Genomic DNA, 20,344 nt, shown 5'->3' on the forward strand with positions numbered 1-20,344 from the left:
ATATTTCTCTGCAAGGTTGACAGCTGGGGGAACCGAGAGGTGAGAACATTCAGACAGGGCCCGGCGCATTGCTTTTTTCTGCTGGGGTACTTGGTTGAGCAAAGCCCCCTCTTCGGGAGAATTCAATTTCTCCAGCTCCTTCTCGTGGTCTCTGTCATGAGAGCTGTCATTTACGTATTCCTGGGTGAACTCCACCATAGTGATCGGTGGAATGGCAGTGGGTGAATGCTCAATAGTGGGGGCTGGGCGCGCTATAGCCTCAGATAGTGAGGGCTTACATTCGAGCAGCCCAGAGTGATCATTCACCACCCCAGGCACCCGGCAGGCAGCAGTGATGCCATTCTCCTTTCCCGGAGTTGCTTCCCTCAAGCCCTGAGCCACTGGATGAAAGTTGGGGTTCCAAACACTGGTTTCTTGCTCAACATCCCGGGTGGGGATGTCAGCAGCCCCAGGGAAATCCAGATCTGGCTGGCTCTTGGTCTCTGGCCCATTCTTCCCTGCCACCTTCCCCTGAACTGTAGAGGCTTTGTTCTCATCTGGCCCCTCTCCGGGTCCCACACGGAACTCAGCTGTCTTCTGGTGTACCGAGTTTCCCTCCAAGGAATGGCAGGTTTCTGAAATCACATACCTGCTCTCAAGGTGACCCGAGGTTGCCTGACACTCCTCGTCCTGCACCTCAATGCTGAGCTCTTTGTCTAGCTTCCCCTCAAAGAAGCAGAGCTTTTTCTGCTCCAGGAAGCTGGCATTCTTCACAAGCCCGTCTTTCAGCTGCCCGTCCATGCTGACGTTCAGTCCGATTTCATTCAGTTTGCCCTCTGTCCTCTGCCACTCAAATCCAGCTTGGTTGATTTCTTTTGGGGGGTCCATTCGGCACTCTGCAGGCTTGCCCTTACAGAGCTGGCTGTAAGCGGCAGTGCGAGAGGCAGGCTGCTTGTCTGAGAGCGACATCGTCTCTTCGACTGCTCTCCCCCCTCGCTCCTGGAGCTCTAACACCACCTACGATCACACAGAGCTGGCAGTGACATCACACCAAGTCCCCAGTATTCATGACAAACCTGTCTTCCCCCCAAAGATCCTCTCTCCTCTAGCAGCTGGGTGCTAAATGTATTTACTAGTGTGAAAGAAAAGAACGAAAAAGAAAGAGAAAGGAAAGAACCTGCTACTTTCTGCACAAATGCCACTGTTAAACTGGAAGTGTAATTTCCTGTTAGCTAGCACTCTGTTTAGATCTGCAGTTTATAACACGGTATGGTGCCAATCTGGGTACTGAGGATAGTAATTACTCCCGCTTTTACTGATATAGATACATGTATACCCACACGTTCACTTATCTGACACTATGCCCACACTTCCTCATTCACCCACTCAAAATACTGTTTTAAAAATAGTCAAGACTCATTTGCCAATCCCCAGTCATAACCCTTAAAGAACAATGATTTCAGAAAATGGCTCAAAATTTCACTTAAAAAAAAGACCTTACTATAGTGTCAAAATTGGAGGCATTCATTTCTCAGAGCATGAGTGGGTTTGCTGTCACAGCAACTCACCAAATTGACTTGAAAACTGATTTGAGTGGAGTCCCCAAATCTCAGTGAGAGCTTCACCTGTAGTTCTGTACTATGGAAGAGTTTAATAAAGGGTTCCTCCCAGGATCTCAGCAATCAGGGCTTTGGAGACATGTATTCTAGTTACAAGACATTTGAGTGACAATATACCCCTTGCACTTTTACTCCTGACCCTGCTCCCCACCAGTTCCCTGGACAAGCCGGGTGCTCCCCCACCTCTCCACTGCACCAGCCCTGCTCTTTCTAGCCAGCCGATCACTTAGTTGCCATGTGAACACACTGACCTCTGGAACACAGGGACTCTGGCAATCTGTGACACAGCCCCCTGCCCCTGTTTAATCCAGCACAGTCCTTTGCTGTGCTGGCCTCTGAGCTTGTTAACTGTACATTCAGGACTGAAATATCCAGAAAAGAAAATTCTTGGGAAAAAAAAGTTACACTGAGAAGACAGGCCGTATTCTACCTTAAATTAAGGTGAGTTTTGTTGCTTCACCTGTAAGTCACTATTATGGGCTAACATAGGATACTCCAAAATATTCTATCAGGGAGGAATACACCAGATGCCTTTTTCCAAGATGAAGAAAATTCAGGCTGGATTGTTTTAAAGCCATCTGCTATCAACTACACTGATCTGGCTACAATTTTTTAATAATTCTTTTAGAAAAAAGGGCAGAGGGAGGCAAATCATAAGGGATTCTTAAATATGAAGAACAAACTGAGAGCTGCTGGAGGGGCTGTGGGTGGGGGGGATGGGTTAAATGGGTGATGGGCATTAGGGAGGGCATATGTTGGCATGGGCACTGGGTGTCACATGTAAGAGATGAATCACTGGGTTCGACTCCTAAAACCAAGACACACTGTATGTTAACTAACTTGAATTAAAAAAAAAATTTAATGTTTTATTTTATTAAAAAAATTTTTTTTAACGTTTATTTATTTTTGAGACAGAGAGAGACAGAGCACGAACAGGGGAGGGGCAGAGAGAGAGGGAGACACAGAATCTGAAACGGGCTCCAGGCTCTGAGCTGTCAGCACAGAGCCCGATGTAGGGCTCGAACTCACAGACCGTGAGATCATGACCTGAGCCGAAGTTGGCCGCTTAACCGACTGAGCCACCCAGGCGCCCCTATTTTATTATTTTATTTTATATTTTATTTTATTTATTTTATTTTATTTTTGAGAGAGAGAGTAAGCGGGGAAGGGGCAGAGAGACAGGGAGACACAGAACTTGAAGCAGGCTCCAGGCTCCCTTGCTGTCGGCACAGAGCTCAAGAGGGGGCTCGAACCGATAAACTGGGAGATCGTGACCTGAGCCGGAGTCGGACACTTAACCAACTGAGCCACCCAGGTGCCCCTAACTAACCTGAATTAAAAAAAAAAAAAAAGAAAAAAGTTCAAGTTAAGATTGCTCTCTTTGATCTATAAAATGTGATGAGATTACCAAAGCCCACCCCAGGAAAGTTTCCTTAACTGGAGCCTCTGTCGCCAAGTACCCTTTCTCTACTATTCACATTACTCACGTCACTTCTCTCAAGTCCCCAACCATAGTGCAGAAGCCAACTGTATACGCTTTCTGCATTAACTTCAGTACGTAACACTGGGCTATGTTGATGGTCAAGAGTGGCAGGGTTGAAAGCCTCAAAAAATGTGCTTTTCCATTTAACCTTTGTCCTGAACATAAACTGAGCCTCTCCTTCCTCTTGACCTTAAGTAGTTTAATAGCAATACATGTCAAAGCCAACAAAGGTTCCTTGGCAAGGAACCAGTGTCACCTTACTCTACCACAAAGGTCATGATTCTACTAAGTAATTAGGGAAAAAGAAAGATGGAGAGTCTTGGGTACGGAAAGGCTTAGTGATAAAATATAGCTGAATTCTGGCTTTCTTATCTTTTTATACATACATTATAAGTGAATAATACAATTATGTATGCATAATATAGGATGAAAATTATGAACGCCTGCAGGAGGCTGTTGTAATGCAGTCCAAACATGCCAGATGCAAATCTTAGAAAATGCCTTAGAAATTAGGTATGCCTCAACAACCCCATCCACTGAGAAACTAGTCACTCCCCACCCCTAATACACACACACACACAGCCTCAATTTATTGACACTTTTTAAAAAAATTTTAATGTTTATTTATTTTTGAGACACAGAGAAAGAGCACAAGTGGGGAAGGAGTGGAGAGAGAGGGAGACACAGAATCCGAAGCAGGCTCCAGGCCCCGAGCTGTCAGCACAGAGCCCGACGCAGGGCTCAAACTCACGAACCACGAGATCATGACCTGAGCTGAAGTTGGCGCTTAACCGACTGAGCCACCCAGGCGCCCCAATTTACTGACACCTTCTATCTTTGGTTTGTGGGGAAAAAAATAATTTGGTTTGGAGTCAAAAGACCAGGTTTTAAAATTTCTCTGTGTCACTTACTAGTTATGACTCTGAGCAACACACTTAACTGTTCCTGGCTTTGGTTTGTTCCTCCGTAAAATGAGGGGGGCCTTTAAGGTGCCTTCCAGTGTCACAGTTTTAACACTTTTACGACTCAATGAAAAGGCTGAAACATGCATCAAGGACTCACAGGTCTGTTGCTACGTCCAACTCAGAGTGGTTTGATTTTAACTTGGGGCTCCTGATGGTAGAGGACTACCTAGGGGATGTATGTAGCTCCAAGTCTGACAAGAGGGGCTGAGTTGGCTGCCATATTCTGAAAGGGCAGAGACAGCCTAGGTGAAGAACAAGCATGGACACTTGTTCCTCTGAGTCAAATGATTTTTAAATTTGCGCCCCTAGAGTCCAATGATTTTTAGTTCTAGCCAGCCTATCCAGAGCCTCCCACTGGTACCAACAACAAATGAAACAAACAAATGAAGCTAAGGCAGTAACTATAGTTGTTAAGTCCCTGGTATCTTCAAATCCCGTGTATCTTGTCTCAACAACTCTATCTATAAATAGCAAACTGCAAACTGTGAGTCAGCCAAAGACCAGGAGCAGGAACCAGGAGAATGAAGCTGGCTGGTCACAAAGAAGCACATATTCTAGACTGTGGTTCCTACTACACATCAGAAATGTGGTCAGCCTGCAAGAAGACAATGTTCAGTTACTGTGCCAAGCAGAGGCCTCAGTGTTCGAGGGCTCAAGAGTCAGAGAGTTGAAGAAGAAATCGGAGAGGTCAGTGGCCAAGAAGTATAAGCCCAGAGAGGAAGCCCAGAGTACAGGCGAGTGCCCAAGACATCACGTCAGCTAGATGCTCAAGCTTGCACATAAGCCTGGTGTCACCTAGGGGTCTGGGTTTGAGTACAACAGGAGAACATAAGGCATAATATGGGGACACCCACAGAATCCATCTCTTGTGTAGGTGTGAAGCAACAGAAGATAAAAACCATCTAACAAGGTAGCTAACATAATGTACCCGCTGATGCTAGCTTAAAAAAAAAAAAAAAAAAAACTAAGAAAACGTATTCACGTATGAAGTAGGTTTTACCGCTTCCAGCAGGGAATTTGATGTGAAACGATAAAGTATTAAGTCCCTGGACTGGAGAATTACTGCATGACAATCCTTCTGATAAAGGTAGGCAAAAATAAACAAACCACCACCACCAAGAAACACCATACAAACGCTAATTTCAATAACACACAAGAGAAAAAGAAAAGCTGGCTCTCAAAATCGGAGAAACTGCCTAAAGAAAATAATATCCTATTCTCCAAGTCTCTTTTAGGACAAAAGCATTTTATTCTGTTTTGAAGTTTTTATTATCGTCTTTTTAAGTTTTAATTTGCATTACCGGTGCTCATCACAAGTGCCCTCTTAATCCCCATCACCTATTTTCCCCATCCCCCCCAACCCCTCCTCTCTGGTAACCGTCAGTGTGTTCTCTGTAGTTAACAGTCTGTTTCTTGGCTCGTCTCTCTCTTTTTTTCTCCTTTGCTCATTTGTTTTGTTTCTTAAGTGGACAAGGGTCATTTTATAACAACAGTGCTGCAAGGACAATGACGTATGTGCTACGGTACAGGATCCGAACGCTGGAACTCCTCTAACTTAATCTTCTCAATTTACAGAAGAGGAAACAGGGTCCAGAGGGGGGAAAATGAAATGGTTTGCCTAAGATCAAATGGTGAGCTAATGGAAGAGCCATGTGGAAGATGCTTGGTCTTTGACTGACAGGCTTCCCACACAACTGAGCAAAACTACATCTTAGTCACTGGTTGCCTCTCCTTTTCATTGTTTCTTTTTTGCTCAGTAAAGTACTACAGACTTTAATTTACAATTTTTGTGATTAATTCAAAGCTTCCAAAACTAGTATACAATGTGTACACGTGTGGTATACGTGTATGTGTGTTTGGGGGGCAAAACAAGCTTGAAATAAAGGAGACAAAGAAGCAACTGCATTAAGATTTAGTGTCCATCTTATACCTTTATCATGGTATTGTTTTCATTGTACAAAGAATGAGGAAGGTGTGAGCAACTTCTTCCTTAGTGATCTCTGGTTATTAGTTTCCATTCTGAGAGAACTTAAATTTACATTAATGGTTTTTCACAGCTCAACACTGTGAGCTTCCCCTTCATGGTGCTTCTGCATAGGCAGGCAGGTCCTGCTTCCATAGGAAAAAGTAGAGATCTAGAGGTTTTTACATAGGGAAGGGGACAGAGTGGATTATAGTTTGACTACACTATTGCTTTTGTAACACATACCAAGGAAGAAATCACAGGGAACAAGAATTAATGGGTTTAAAGATTGCCAAATGAGGTGAATGCTATCTGGCTTGTGAAAAATGGGGAAAATCTAGGACAGACTAATTAGTAAAAACTGAGGCTCTGTCAGTGCTCTGGTCCAATTCAGAATTATAGACAGAGTTTCACTCAGGAATGCACATTCCCCCACAGGAGACAGCTGTGGCAAGGAACTCAAATCTCCCCAGCTTCTGTGATACTTTATCAGGCTCTTAGATGACAAACTTACATGATACCTTAAAAGGTTGAGCACATCCAGGCAAAAAGAAATTAAATCTACTTAAGAACCAGAAGGCTTCAATTCTAGACTCAGCTGCCACTGGAATTCCTTCCTCTTGGTTCCACTCCTACTCCTTCAGAACCCACTTAAATGTCACCTCTGTGAAGTCTCCCAGACCCCCACCCCCAAACCGGCTCATTCATGTTTTTACAATATCATACTTGCTCACACTCTATTTGGAAACTACACCATAATCGTTTACTTATGTGCCTTTCCTGGGAGCTACCGGAAGGCAAGAAAATGATGAGTCCATCTTTGCCATGGTGGTGACCAGCAATCTGATACAGTACGTAGGCTCTCAGAAAAGTTCTGCTTAGCGGAAGGATGAATGGATTCCTTGAATACAGACTCTATAATTTGACTTGACCCTTCCCATCATTAAACTCATCTAGAGAGGTTCCAATTTGGAAGGTCCTTTGGGTTAAAGATTTTTAAGTTCCACTCTGAGTCTAAGGAAAGTACATAGATACACCCATGTGTCTGGTCAGTGGTGGTTTCTAAGGCTTTATTTATTTATTATTTAATTTTTGACACTTAGTCCTTTTTTGAGAAAGACAGTGTGAACGAGGGAAAGGGAGAGAGAGGGAGACACAGAATCTGAAGCAGGCTCCAGGCTCTGAGCTGTCAGCACAGAGATTGACGTGGGTCTTGAACTCACGAACTGTGAGATCATGACCTGAGCTGAAGTCGGATGCCCAACACACTGAGCCACCCAGGTGCCCCTCTAAGGCTCTTTTATGAGACCATATAACGACATGTCTAGCCTCCAAGGGTGCTGGCACAACTTGCAGGTCTCTGAAGGTCTCTGATCTTAGCAGACGTACCGGCAGATGTTTCTGTTTTCGTCTGTACCTTCAGCTAGTACCCAACCTGTTCAGGGCCTTGGTTTTGATATGTTCCACAACTGGTTCCTCTGCATCTCTCCTAGTCATTACCAAGGCAACAAAACTACTTTCCAGATTGACCAAATGTTCCCTGATATTGTCTCCAGAAAACAATTTCTAATAAATTATCATTACAATGACAGTCAGTAATTCCACTGATTACAATGACTGATACTCTTTACTAATAAAACCTGAAGGTTACAAAGTTGCAATCTAAGTTTCTTACCTGAAAGTAAATAATGTTTGTGTTTATATACATATATATATATATATATATATATATATATATATACGCACAACCATCTCAAAGCCATATTCTACTGAATTTCAGAAATGTTTCTTAGTACATATTTAACTCAAGAAAACTGTGATTCTCCCTAATTGAGTTTCAAAGATTGGGAAATAGATAGGATTTAAAAAAAATGAAACCAGCAATCTAACTTATGTGACTCCTGATAAAAGTAATTCACCTACTGGGACCCAAAAAATGGAGGTCTGGCTCCTATCACAAATCTAGAGCCAAGACAGCCTGCACTTTTGGGAAATGCCTGTCAAGGTAACCTAATATATACCAATCACAAACCTCCAACTCTGCTTTAGTTAGCTTACCTTACCCTAGAAAATAGGACCTGCTAGTCTTATAAGGAAATCCCCAACCTCTTAGTCACTCATGCTGTCATGCAGTGCCTCTTCTAATGCTCTATAAAACTCGCTCTTGCCCCAAATTCCTCGGGAAAAGTGCACCTCTGCTTGTTAGGCACTGTACTCCCCCAATCCATGGATTGTTTTCCTTTGAATAAAGGACATCAAACTCCTATCTAAACTGGATTATTTTTGTCATTTGACACCCTTAAGCATTAAAATGTTTATAGATGAAAAGTCCCCCAAGAAGTATGACTTGGAAATTCTAACCCTTTGTTCTTTTAGCATAGTATTGACCTTCCCATGGCCTCAAGAAAGAAAAGAGAATCATCCAATTAAAATAGGTAAACATCACTAAAAAAATAGGTAAACATCCCACATCACTTCCAGCATAAAGTCTAATATCCTCTGCTTACGGAGGCAACAGACAACTCCCAGGACCCTTTGAGAGCTTGTATTCCTTCTCTCAATCTCATCTCAAAATGTTTCACACATCTCCCTGCTCCCCAAACTTGACTTATATGCCAGTCACTCCAAAATGTTTGCTACTCCTCAAATATTCCAGGCATTTGTACTTCACTATGCCTTTACGCAGTCTATCCCCTAGAATGTTTTACCTGACCTAGCTCTATAAACTCTTAGCTCACACTGTATTATAAAACTTCTCTCATTAGAGTAAAATTATGTTTGTGTTTATCTCCCCACTCTAGAATCCTGGAGAATGTGTCATTAATCTACCCTTAGAATGTGGGAGTAATGTTACCTGGTGTCTGTTGAATGAATGAATGAATGAATGAATTAAATTACTAAAAAGTCCAAATCATTTTGAGTGTCCACCATTCACAGTGTAACAGGAACATTGTATGATAATTAGATTTTTGTTTAACTTATACAAATTATCGGGGCGCCTGGGTGGCTCAGTCGGTTAAGCATCTGACTTCGGCTCAGGTCATGATCTCACGGTCCATGAGTTTGAGCCCTGCGTCGGGCTCTGTGCTGACAGCTCAGAGCCTGGAGCCTGCTTCGAATTCTGTGTGTCTCTCTCTCTGCCCCTCCCCCACTCATGCTCTGTCTCTCTCTGTCAAAAATAAATAAACATTAAAGAAAAAATTTAAACTTATACAAGTTATCATTGCTAAACAGTTTAAAAATTACCAATTTCAACCTGCTCACAGCTGAGATGGCCTGCATTAACATTTTAGGTTAAAAAGAAGAGGTAAGGGGCGCCTGGGTGGCGCAGTCGGTTAAGCGTCCGACTTCAGCCAGGTCACGATCTCACGGTCCGTGGGTTCGAGCCCCGCGTCGGGCTCTGGGCTGATGGCTCAGAGCCTGGAGCCTGTTTCCGATTCTGTGTCTCCCTCTCTCTCTGCCCCTCCCCCGTTCATGCTCTGTCTCTCTCTGTCCCAAAAATAAATAAAAAAACGTTGAAAAAAAAATTTAAAAAAAAAAAGAAGAGGTAAGGGATGGGGCGCTGTGGGGGAGGGGGGGACAGGGCGGGGCTCAGGCAGTGAAGCATCTAACTTCACCTCAGGTCATGATCTTGTGGGTTCGTGATTTTGAGCCCCGCTTTGGGCTCTGTGCTGACAGCTTGGAGCCTGGAGCCTGGAGCCTGGAGTCTTCTTCGGATTCTGTCTGTCTGTCTGTCTGTCTCTCTCTCTCTCTCTCTCTCTCTGCCCCTCCCCTGCTTGCACTCGGTCTCTCCCTCCCTCAAAATAATAAACATTAAAATTAATGTTAAATTAAGTGTAAATTTTTTTAATAATAAAAAAATAAGAGGTAAGGGGAATAAAGGGAAGATCTCTTTATTGTCCACTTTATATTTTACTTTATTTTATTACTATTCTTTTTTAAGATTTTATTTTCAAGTAATCTCTATACCCAATGTGGGGCTCGAACTTACCACCCCAAGATCAAGAGTTACATGCTCTACTGACTGAGCCAGCCAGGCACACCTGTCCACTCATATTTTAAAGAAATAGATATATCTGCAACACCAAAAATCAGAAGCTAAATTGTTTTATCATTTTTTTTTCTGAATCTGCCAATGCTATTGTCACCAGAGGACAAAAGTGACCAGTGAAGGGAGTGTGAGCGGAAGAACCAACCTCATCAAGAAAAACAAAAAAATTTAGTGTTTATTTCTTTTTGAGAGAGAGAGAGGGAGAGCAAGCAGGTGAGGGGCAGACAGAGAGGGACACACAGAATCTGAAGCAGGCTCCAGGCTCCAAACTATCAGCAGAGAGCTTGACGCAGGACTTGAACCCACAAATTGTGAGATCATGGCCTGAGCCGAAGTCAGACGCTTAAGCAAAGGAGCCACCGAGGTGCCCCACCAACCTCATTTTAAAGTAGAAAAATTAATATCTGCTGGACTCATTTCAAAGAATATTTACATGCACTGGGTCAAATGAGGCAAACATTAGCACAGGTTCTTTGAGGGTTGAGAGAGTTTAAGAGTGCTGAACATATAGTAAATTTCAAAAAAAAAAAAAAAAAGATAGCTATTTGGGGCACCTGGGTGGCTCAGTCGGTTAAGCGTATGACTTCGGCTCAGGTCATGATCTTGGGGTTAGTGAGTTCGAGCCCCGCGTCAGGGGCTCTGTGCTGACAGCTCAGAGCTTGGAGCCTGCTTTGGATTCTGTGTCTCCCTCTCTCTCTCTGGCCCTCCCCTGCTCACGCTGTCTCTCTCTCTCTCTCAAAAATGAATAAACTTAAAAAAAAAAAAAAGTCTGACTGTTGATTTCAGCTCAGGTCATGATCTCACTGGTTTGTGGGATTGAGCCCCACACCTCAGGCTCTACACTGACAGTGCAGACCTTTCTTGGGATTCTCTCTCTCCCTGTCTCTCTGCCCCTTCCCTGCTTGTGCTTGCTCTCTCTCTTTCTCTAAATAAACATTTTTTTAAAATGGTAGCTATTTTTAGTTGTATGACATATACAATTTTCCACTACATTTCTTTAACAAACAGCATTTAAAAAACCAACAACAGAGAATAAGCAGGTAAATGGGAAGAAAGCGGTAAGGAAAGGAACTATAGGAAGGGCACTATAGTTAAGAAGAAATATTACTTAATCGATACTTTACCAGTTGTAAAACTGTAGCAAGTTTTAAGATTACAAATGTAATCTTCTCATCTGCCGAGCATATTTTATTTGTAAAACTGTTAGGATTTGGGGTTTATAAATTACTTCAAGTTTCATGCCAAGAGAACTTCCCACCATAAACCGACGTTTCCCAGCTGTTGGATGATGGGCTCAGGCAAACTAAAGAAAATGAAGCCAGAAAAAAGGAGGCTAGGTTCTAACTTTGGCAAAGGGAAGGGCCTGTCTACAGGGATCCGTGATAACTATCGTACTCAGGGAACAACATGCCAAGTGCACAGTCACTCACAGCTCTACCTGGCTGCCGGTGAAGTGACAGCATTGACTAGAGTCCAGTAGAGGGAGGCTCTTTCAAACTGGCTCTTCCATTCACAAAAAAGTCCCAAAGGAAGTCCTTTTCTGCCAAGGTGAGCTCAGATTACCTGAAGTATCACAATCCTCCCTGCCTAGAACAACATGCAATATATGTGAAGAAGCCCTCTGGTAAAGTTTCCCTAAACTTGAAAGTGGCATGAAAAGATAAAAGGCGAGGGAACACTAAGCCAAAAGAGACATTAGCAGTCTATTCACTCTCCCTACTTCCAAAGAGGGTTAAGACTCACAAAAGATAATTCATTTATAATTTTTAATATGTCATCAGGCATCATATGTATGTAAAGCTCAATACTATGTGTTAGGGAAAACACATGAATAAGTCAGACACATTTTATTCTGCCTGGAGAATAAAATGCTAGACCGAGTCAAAAGACCTAGATCCCAATCCCAAATTAGCCTCTGATTCAAAATGTATGTCCTCATGAGGTGTTTCCACTTCTCTACCTAAAAAAGTACTTACTTAGTGCTTAGACATTAAGAAAATATAATGACTAATTTTCCACCTTTTTCTTTTTAAGAACCTAAAACTTCTGGAAGGTTCCTCTGAGAAAAGAATGAGAAAATGACGGGCCCTAGAGTTGGAAAGACTTCAGTTCAAATTCTGCCTCTGCCACTATACTATCTGTATGACCTTAATGTGGAGAGTCTCCATTTTTCTCATCTATAAAATGGAGAGAATACTACGTAGTATTGTTTTGTGTGTGTGTACGTGTGTGTGTGTCTACTTACCTACCTACCTACCTACCTACCTATAGATAATTAGGCACATGATATTAACAGATGGTAGTTACTATTAATTGCTAGCAATCTAGGAGTAGGCAGTTAACACGAATGATCTGAAGTGAAAAACAAAGAAAAAATATAATAAGGCCAGGCCTACAACCAGTTGTGGATGAAACATCACAGCCTACACGGAACAGTGGTAGTTGGGTATGAGGGCCTACCCTGCCCCGTCCCCTATCACAAATCACTATACTCCCTGTTCCACTCAGTTTCCTGCCTCAGACTCCAGGCTTACTTGAAGCTCTGTATCTGCACATTCTCCTCCTTCTTGGACACCTTAGAATAAGCGTCACTAAGGGCGCTGGGAGGCTCAGTCGGTTGAGTTGGTTAAGTGTCTGACTCTTAATTTTGGTTCAGGTCATGATCTCATGATTCGTGGGATCAAGCCCTACATCAGGTTCTGTGCTGACAGCAGGGACCCTGCTTGGGATTCTCTCTCTCTGCTCCTCACCCTCTTGCACACTCTCTCACTCTTAAAATAAATAAATAAACAAACATTTAAAAAAAAAAAAAAAAAAGAATAAGCCTTACTAGAAAGATACAAGATCTGCAAGAAGAAAACATCAAAATACCAGTGAGGGACAAGGACATGTAAACCTGAACATGTGAAGTTACTGAACATGGCATGTTACTGTGTCGTTGGATAGAAAACCTCACCATACAAGACAACAACTCTCCCCCGATAACCGATACATTTAATGTGATTCAAAGAAAAACAGTGACTGGATTTTTGTTTTGTTTTGTGTTTTTACAAAACTATACAAGTCAATTCTCAAATTTTTATGTAGTAATAAGCAAGGAGAGTCAGGAAAACTCTAAGAAACACTAACAGGGTGAGGAGTGGGACTGGACTAGACCTATTAGATATTAAAATATACTATGAAATATGAAAATATACTTTTCAACGAGAAGACCAATGAATCAGAAAAGAAAATCCAGAAATAGACCAACTATGTACAGGAATTTAGAGCATGACAAAGGCAGCACTTCAGTGGGAGACAGATTAAGACACATGTTGGTGGACAACCGAGTAATTCTATATCACATCTCATAAATACACACACACACACACACACATGCCAGGAAATTCTAGATTGATCAAAGATTCAAAATGTGAAAAACTAGAAACAGAAATTATTTTTATAATCTCAGAGTAGGGATGGTTTTTATAAACTCAGTAATACACAAGGAAGCCCCTAAATAAGTAAAACCCAAAATAAATCCACGCCAATAAATCACTGTTCACCTGTTAGATCAGCACACAAACAAAAAATGTGCACTAGTGGAGGAAGGCCAGAAGAGCAGGTACTGGTATACACTGAGGGTGAGTACATCTCTGTGGCCCTGTGGGGAACAATGTGGCAACACCTGTCAAAATTACGAACACATTCTTCAAACCAGAGAGTCTACTCCAGAGGTCCCTTTTATTACACAGATGTACTTGCACAAGTATGCAAGTATGACATTCTGTATGTACAGGGACAGTCTATGCACCTTGTTTCTAATAAAGAAAAACCAGGAGGGGTGCCTGGGTGGCTCAGTTAGTTAAGTGCCTGACTCGATTCAGGCTCAGGTCGCGACCTCATGGTTCTTGAATTTGAGCCCCACACTGGGCTCTGTGCTGACAGCACGGAGCCTGCTTAGGATTCTCTCTCTCCCTCTCTCACAAATAAATAAACTTGAAAAGACAAAAAAGAAAAGAAAAACTAGGAAACGCTTAGATGTCTATCAATAAAGAAGTGATAAAATACATTAGGGTATATCCACATGATGCAATACTATACAGCTGTTAAATAAGAATGAGGTCCCCTTCTTTGTACTGATTTATAAAGATTTTTACAATAACTGTTAAGTTTATAAACCAAGGCACACATCAGTATGTATTATATGTCTCATCTGTATAAAATCTGCAAATATATATGCTATTGCTTCTTTATGTGTAAATTTTCTCTGGAAGGATGTGTAAGACACTGTTAACACTGGGTGTCTCTGGAGAGGGAAACTTGAATGGGGACTGATGGAGGGAGGCAGACTTACATTTAAGTGTATACCCCTTTGTACCATGGGAATGTACTAACATTCAAAAATTAGTTAAAAAAATTATCCATTAAAAAAGTACAGGTTGTCCTTAGGGAAAAGGTGTGATCGAAATCTAGCAGAAACACCAAATTTTGCCTGAAACCCACCATTCTCTCCTCAGCCCCTTTGCAAGGCCACCCTTAACCCAAGTCTCTGGTCCTGGCCTGGCCAAGGCTGGGCCCTAACAGTTCTCAAACTTCTGCTTTGCTTGCTCAAGAATCAAAACAAATCCTCTCGCTACATTTCTTTAGAAATACTGAGCAAAAAGAAATGGCTAGAGTTCAGGAAAACATTACCCTTGAAACTAAAGAGTCTACAAACTCTAGACAAACTCTAGTAAAGAACCGGAAGTGTTAATGAAGGCTGGAAAGCCCTCTACATATGACTTCATTTCCTGCCTCGGTAATAGGGTAGCTAACAGAAGAAACATAAGAACAGAAAAGACGAGAATGTCTTACGCAGATAAATGACCTTTAGTATTCTCTACACACACAGCACGTGTTCCTCACTGGGTACAAATCCATGCAAATCACAAGCTTGACCTCAAACAACAAGTCCACACCATGCAGCACATCATCCCCTGACGAAGCCTCTCCAAAACCCCAGGGCCAACTGGTGTTATTTTAATTTCTGGAGTTAGTAGCTGCATCATGCGAGGTGGGAAACAGCATCATCTGTAGGCTGAAAAAACTCAAACGCCAGGAAACATCTTTTCGAATGTTAGGCTCCGGGAAGCTATGATTAGATGTATACTTTTCAGGGAAAAAAAAAAGAAAGAAAGAAAAGAAAACATTTCTAAATCTCAAAGGAATCATCTTGCTCAATCTCATTCCAATAACTTGACTGATGAGATCCAAAAAGGGCAAAATTATGAGGAATCGCACACTGGCAAGTTTTATGAGTTGTCCGTAGATGTAGAGTATGTTTTACGGACAACAACTGATGCCCCAAGCTCTGCCCAACATGCACCTGGAGTCAATGGCTGTGAGCATCAAAGTGGTAAAAGATGTGGTGCGACACTGACAGATCATTTCCCGCTACTCAGAAACACAAAGTCTGTGCCTACCAATGCTGGTCCTCGTATGGGGAAGACCATTTTCACGGATTCTAAAAGCAATTTGGATATTCAGTCCCACCAGCACAAGCTACAAATATATACAGACAAAAAAAAAAAAAAAAAATCCCACGCATACAGCTGAACTTGAAATGTTTTCTTTCCTCCTGTGAATCCTTATACAAAATAATGATTAAATCTGGCTGTAAGCTTTACACACAGGAGGCAAAAAAAAAAAAATTTTTTTTTAATGAAGAATAGTGGATGGTGACAGGCCTTCTGCTAAACAATTTATTGTTTGAAATTCTACTTCCTCTAAAGCTCAAGGTTCAGTGCTGGGTAAAAAAGGCATGCAACCAAGTCACCAGCCTCCTCAAGCTGGACACAAGGCATGCCCTGGCTGCAGAAAACACGTCATTAGCAATTACACATTTTCATGCCAACAAACCAATGATTAACAAGGATGATTAGAATCTGGACGGAACCGAAGCACGAGCTCTGTGCCTTTTGGATGCTGACTCAAAGCCACAAGCACACACATCGCCCCATGGCAGGGTCATACCGCTGGACTTTAGTTGCTTGGATCTCTCTCGCTCCTGGACGGGAGACTTTGGCAAAAGTGGAGTCAGGCCTCGGGACTTGGTAGGTCTCATGTAGCCTTTCATCGGTTCTGCCACTCTGCTTTTATCTTCCTTCTTCCCTTCTCCGGGTGCCTTGGGTTCAGACTTTTCAGTCATTGTGTCAGGTGCCTCCAAGATCTTATCTTTGGGCTCTGGGAGTTCAAGATCCTCGGAAGCAGTCACTATTAACTGATCTACCACCTGCAACGGGGTAGTCGCAGCTTTGCCATCCAAGGAATCGGACTGGAATTCTGGTGTTGCCAAGGAAATCGATTCTGATTCAGTGATTGGAGAAGCCAGGCTAACTTCTTCCACTTTATTTTCTTCACTTTTCGGAGGCAAAAGAGCCCTATCTACCTCCTTATTCAAACCATCTGGGTCCTTGGAATCGCTACTGTCAGCATTTTGGTCCTCACACAAATTGGGCTTTTGTGCTTTGTCTCCTAATAAGTCAGGGATTTGAACTGGAGCAGCACCTCCCTCAGACTCTTTCTTTTTAGTAACTGGGTGTGTTGGAAAATTATTACTCTCCGCACACGTTTCTAGGACTCTGACCTCACCTGTTAGGCTTTGGTCTTCTACTGGCACTCTGGAAAGAAAGTGTTCCTTTGCAAGCTCTGTGATTTTTTCTATTGAATGCTTAGATGCACCACTGGGCACTGACTCAGATTCTCCTATCACATGTCCTCCCTCTATCCCTGCTTCAGTTTTCACGGGATCGGCAAGCTCACCTTTATTCTTAAGACAGCTACCCCCCTGACGGTTAACTGTTTCTGTGGCTGCTGTAGAAGTTAGGGTAACTCCTCCTGTGCTTGTAGAAGGCATAACAACGGAGGGGGCCTTGGGTCTTTCTTGATCTGGGACTCCATCTTTGCTGCGGTTATCCACCACTAATGATGTGGATGTCTGGGCTGGAGTTGTCTCTTGCCCACTTTCTGCCAAGGAGTTTGGAAAAGAAACACCCTCCTTTACTACTTGAGAAGCAGGAGTGGGTGGTCCTTCACAGGCTGCTGACTCCCGAGCCTCTGGAGAGGCTGACTTATTCATCAACCCTGGTGGTGTTCTGGGGCAGGTAAACGTAATATTTCTATTTTCATCCACGTAGCCCATTCCTTCAATTCTGTGGTCCCCTGTGGTTTCCATGGGAACATGTATTTTTGTTGCATCTATCTTATTCTCCAGAAGATGCTTCTCGGGAAAACTATTTTTAACCTTTTTACTTTTTCCATCATTGCTCCTTTTATTTGGTTTGTCAGCCACTGCAGTGTGTCCCTTGGCTGCATCTGTCTTATTCTCCTCAGACACTACTGAAGGAACAAATCCTGCCCCCTGGATTTGGTCTTGGCAGCTCACATCTGTCACCTTGGTAGCTGATTCAATAACAGCAGAGTCCTTGACTGTGTTTGTTTTGTTCCCACCAAGAGCTTTGTTCCCAAGCTCAAAAGAATTAACCTCAACGTTTCTCCCCTTTCGGTCACCTACTTCCACTGTGGGAATAGCTAATGCATGTGAGAACAGAGGACCATGAGTTAAGGGGAAAGGGAGTCCTAAATCCTTGTTCTGATGAGGAGTGCTACCAGTATCTCCATCTTTCCCTACAAAAGATGGGCTGGGGATTTCTTCCTTGCTCTCCATTCGAGCAGGCTGTGTGGGATAATTATTTTTGAACTTTTTGGTTTTTCCCTCACTACTCCTTTTCTTAGGCTTTTCAGAAATCCAGGGAGCTGCCTCACCATCCATCCAAGGACACTTTCCTTCCTTGCTCTGGTTACTGACACCCATATCTACAGCTGTGGCTCCTTGTTCTGCTCTAGCTCTGGAAGTCTGAGTAACGCCTGCCCCATTTCCCAAATGAACTAATGTATGCGAGGTGCCTGCCCCCCTAGGGTCGGCTGTCTCCATAGGCTTCCCCGTTACCACTGCCTCAGGGAGATCCGCTGCGGTCCCTGGTGGCTTTGAAGAACCCAGCTCCTCACACTTCAGCCCAGCAGTCATTCTTTCAGTTCTAGGGGTCGACTCGCTTGGTGCAAGAACAGCTGGGCCATCCTTCCAGCTGTCCAGAAGAAACGGTGGCTCAGACCTTGCTCTACCCTTCCCAGAACTGGCTCTTACCTTCCCAGAACCTGCCCTTCCCTTCCTGTTTCTGCCGTCCCCTGCCATTCTCTGAGATGGCTCATTCCCTAACCCAGGTACCTGAACTAACACCTCGTCCTGCGGCTGCCTGGAAGCCAAGATGCTCATCTCTTGTCTTTGCTTGGGAAAAGCTTCCTTTGTTAGTTCTTTAATCTCTTCAGCTCCTTCCAAAAACCCTTTCTGTCTGTCTTTCTGCAATTCAGTCACCTTACTTTTATCATTCCCTTCTTTTAGACTACTTCCTAACGAGGCACCAGCTGGCAAAGTGGGCACGAGAGTAGGCACTACTTTTCCTGCTATGGGTTTGGAACCCCCATCCACAGACTCTTGGTCCAAGGCAGGAGAGCAACTCTCTTTGGGTCTGATCTCCAAAGGAATTTCTACTCTGCGTGCAGAACATTCTGTCAGGGGTCCTTTTAGATCGGGCGACCCTACTGTCTGGCTTTTATCCACAGGGGTCTTCGGGTGGGGTGCACGCTGTGGTTTGCATTCCTCTTGTTGCAGTGATTTCTGGTCCTGGCCCAGTGGTACTGACTTGTTATCTTTGACCTCTGCTTCTATTCTTGGCTTGGGCTGAGAACTTCCTGCAGTTGTGGGGGAAGACTTTGTGTCTTCCAAAGGACACAAAGGAACACTGAGACTTTCTGAGATGAAGGTCTCAGCTACCAGTTTGGCGGCTGTGGAATCCATTTCACCGTCCTTTTTTAAGGTTTCTCTGGATGCCAGTCCACCTTCCATGCCCATAGTGGTAGATAAGCCGGGGAAAACACCTGATTGCTGCGTGTCAGCTGCAAAGGGATGACCTTTATGGTCGTCTACACTGTCATTATCCCAAGGTCCCCCAGCCCGGGGTTGAGAATATCTCTTTTGCTTTGGTTTCTTCTTTTTTTTCTTCATCATCATCGGTGGGCTTTCTATATCCCAGGCCTCCCTGCCAAGATCTCTCTTGGGTTCAAGGAAGTCAACATGAACAGTTTTCCTTTGGTTCCCAGGATCACCACAGGGAGATGAACCAGAGACCCAACCCAACTCAGACAGAGAGCAGGGTCCCAGCCCAGGATCAAGAGTCTTCCGTGGAGAAGAGACTCCCAGCAGCTCAGGAGGGACCCTGGCAGGCCTGGGCCGAGTAGACCTGCGGTCACTGGGTCTGCACACTTGTTTGCCTTGTATGGGAGGGGTACCTGCAATACATGAAGTTGGCCAAAATTCCAAACAGAAAACTCCTTGTTATTGTTTCTTTTTTTAAAAAAAAGTCCATTTACTGACTCAGTTAAGTCTATTTTCACCAACCTACATACTATTTACAGTTTTTTTCCAAAACATTTCTCACCCTCAGCTGGGATCAGCAAATACTTAGCAAAGATCATCATCTCAGGCAAAGAAAAAAAAAAATTCAGAGATCTTCTAACCTTCTGTAATAAGTACTGCCTGTAAATCTCATCAGATCCTTATTTATGTTTGTCATTATTTTTAATAGGTACATAAATCCCAATTCTACAACATGATGATTCTACAAGATGATAAGCTCCTATCTCTTTGGTGACATTTGTTAATTAACTGAGTGAAATACATATGATTTTGGACAGAATTTATAATTCTAAGAGTCTGTCACCAATATTATCCTAATTACTTGTCAAGCTAACCAGATCGACTCTGGGAAACAGACCAGAAGGCCAGACTTATGCTACTGGGGAGAATAAAAAGGAAGAAGATAAAAGATACTGAATTAGTAATTTGGCCAAAGAAAAATCCTCATCATTCCGGAACCAAAACCTTCTACTTTGAAAGACAAATGTGTTAGATTTCAATGTTCTGTTCCTAAATGTTCTTCCTGAAAGAGAAAGATAAACATAATGCCCAGTAGGGTTATAAATTAAAACAACTAGGATAAGCACCCTTGGAAAAGTTTCAGGAAATCAACTGGTCCAACCTCCTGTCTCTATGTCGATGCAGTATGGATTCAAGATCCTGGGAAAAGTGTCACTAAGAGCAGGTCTAAGACAACCCAATGAAATGACTTCGGAGGACATTAAAATATACTTAAGTAGCACTTTTGCTCTTTTTTACCCTCCAAATGCTACCCTATATTTAACACCTCA

The 20,344-nt window shown here is 43.0% G+C and overlaps 1 protein-coding gene across 18 annotated transcripts in view; it reads right to left on the reverse strand.

The window, feature by feature from the left end:
• Nucleotides 1-20,344, reverse strand: part of MAP4 (microtubule associated protein 4) — a 195,412-nt gene that overhangs the window by 33,831 nt on the left and 141,237 nt on the right. For 10 of the 18 annotated variants that reach the window (XM_030306563.2, XM_030306574.2, XM_030306557.2 and 7 more), the window contains one exon: nt 16,055-19,426. The exons of the other annotated variants lie outside the window; for them this stretch is intronic. In XM_030306563.2, coding sequence (XP_030162423.1) covers nt 16,055-19,426 — 3,372 coding nt within the window. The remainder of the gene's footprint in view (nt 1-16,054; nt 19,427-20,344) is intronic. 18 annotated transcript variants of the gene reach the window in all.

Source organism: Lynx canadensis, chromosome A2 (assembly GCF_007474595.2).
Source record: "Lynx canadensis isolate LIC74 chromosome A2, mLynCan4.pri.v2, whole genome shotgun sequence".
NCBI classification, from domain to species: domain Eukaryota; kingdom Metazoa; phylum Chordata; class Mammalia; order Carnivora; family Felidae; genus Lynx; species Lynx canadensis.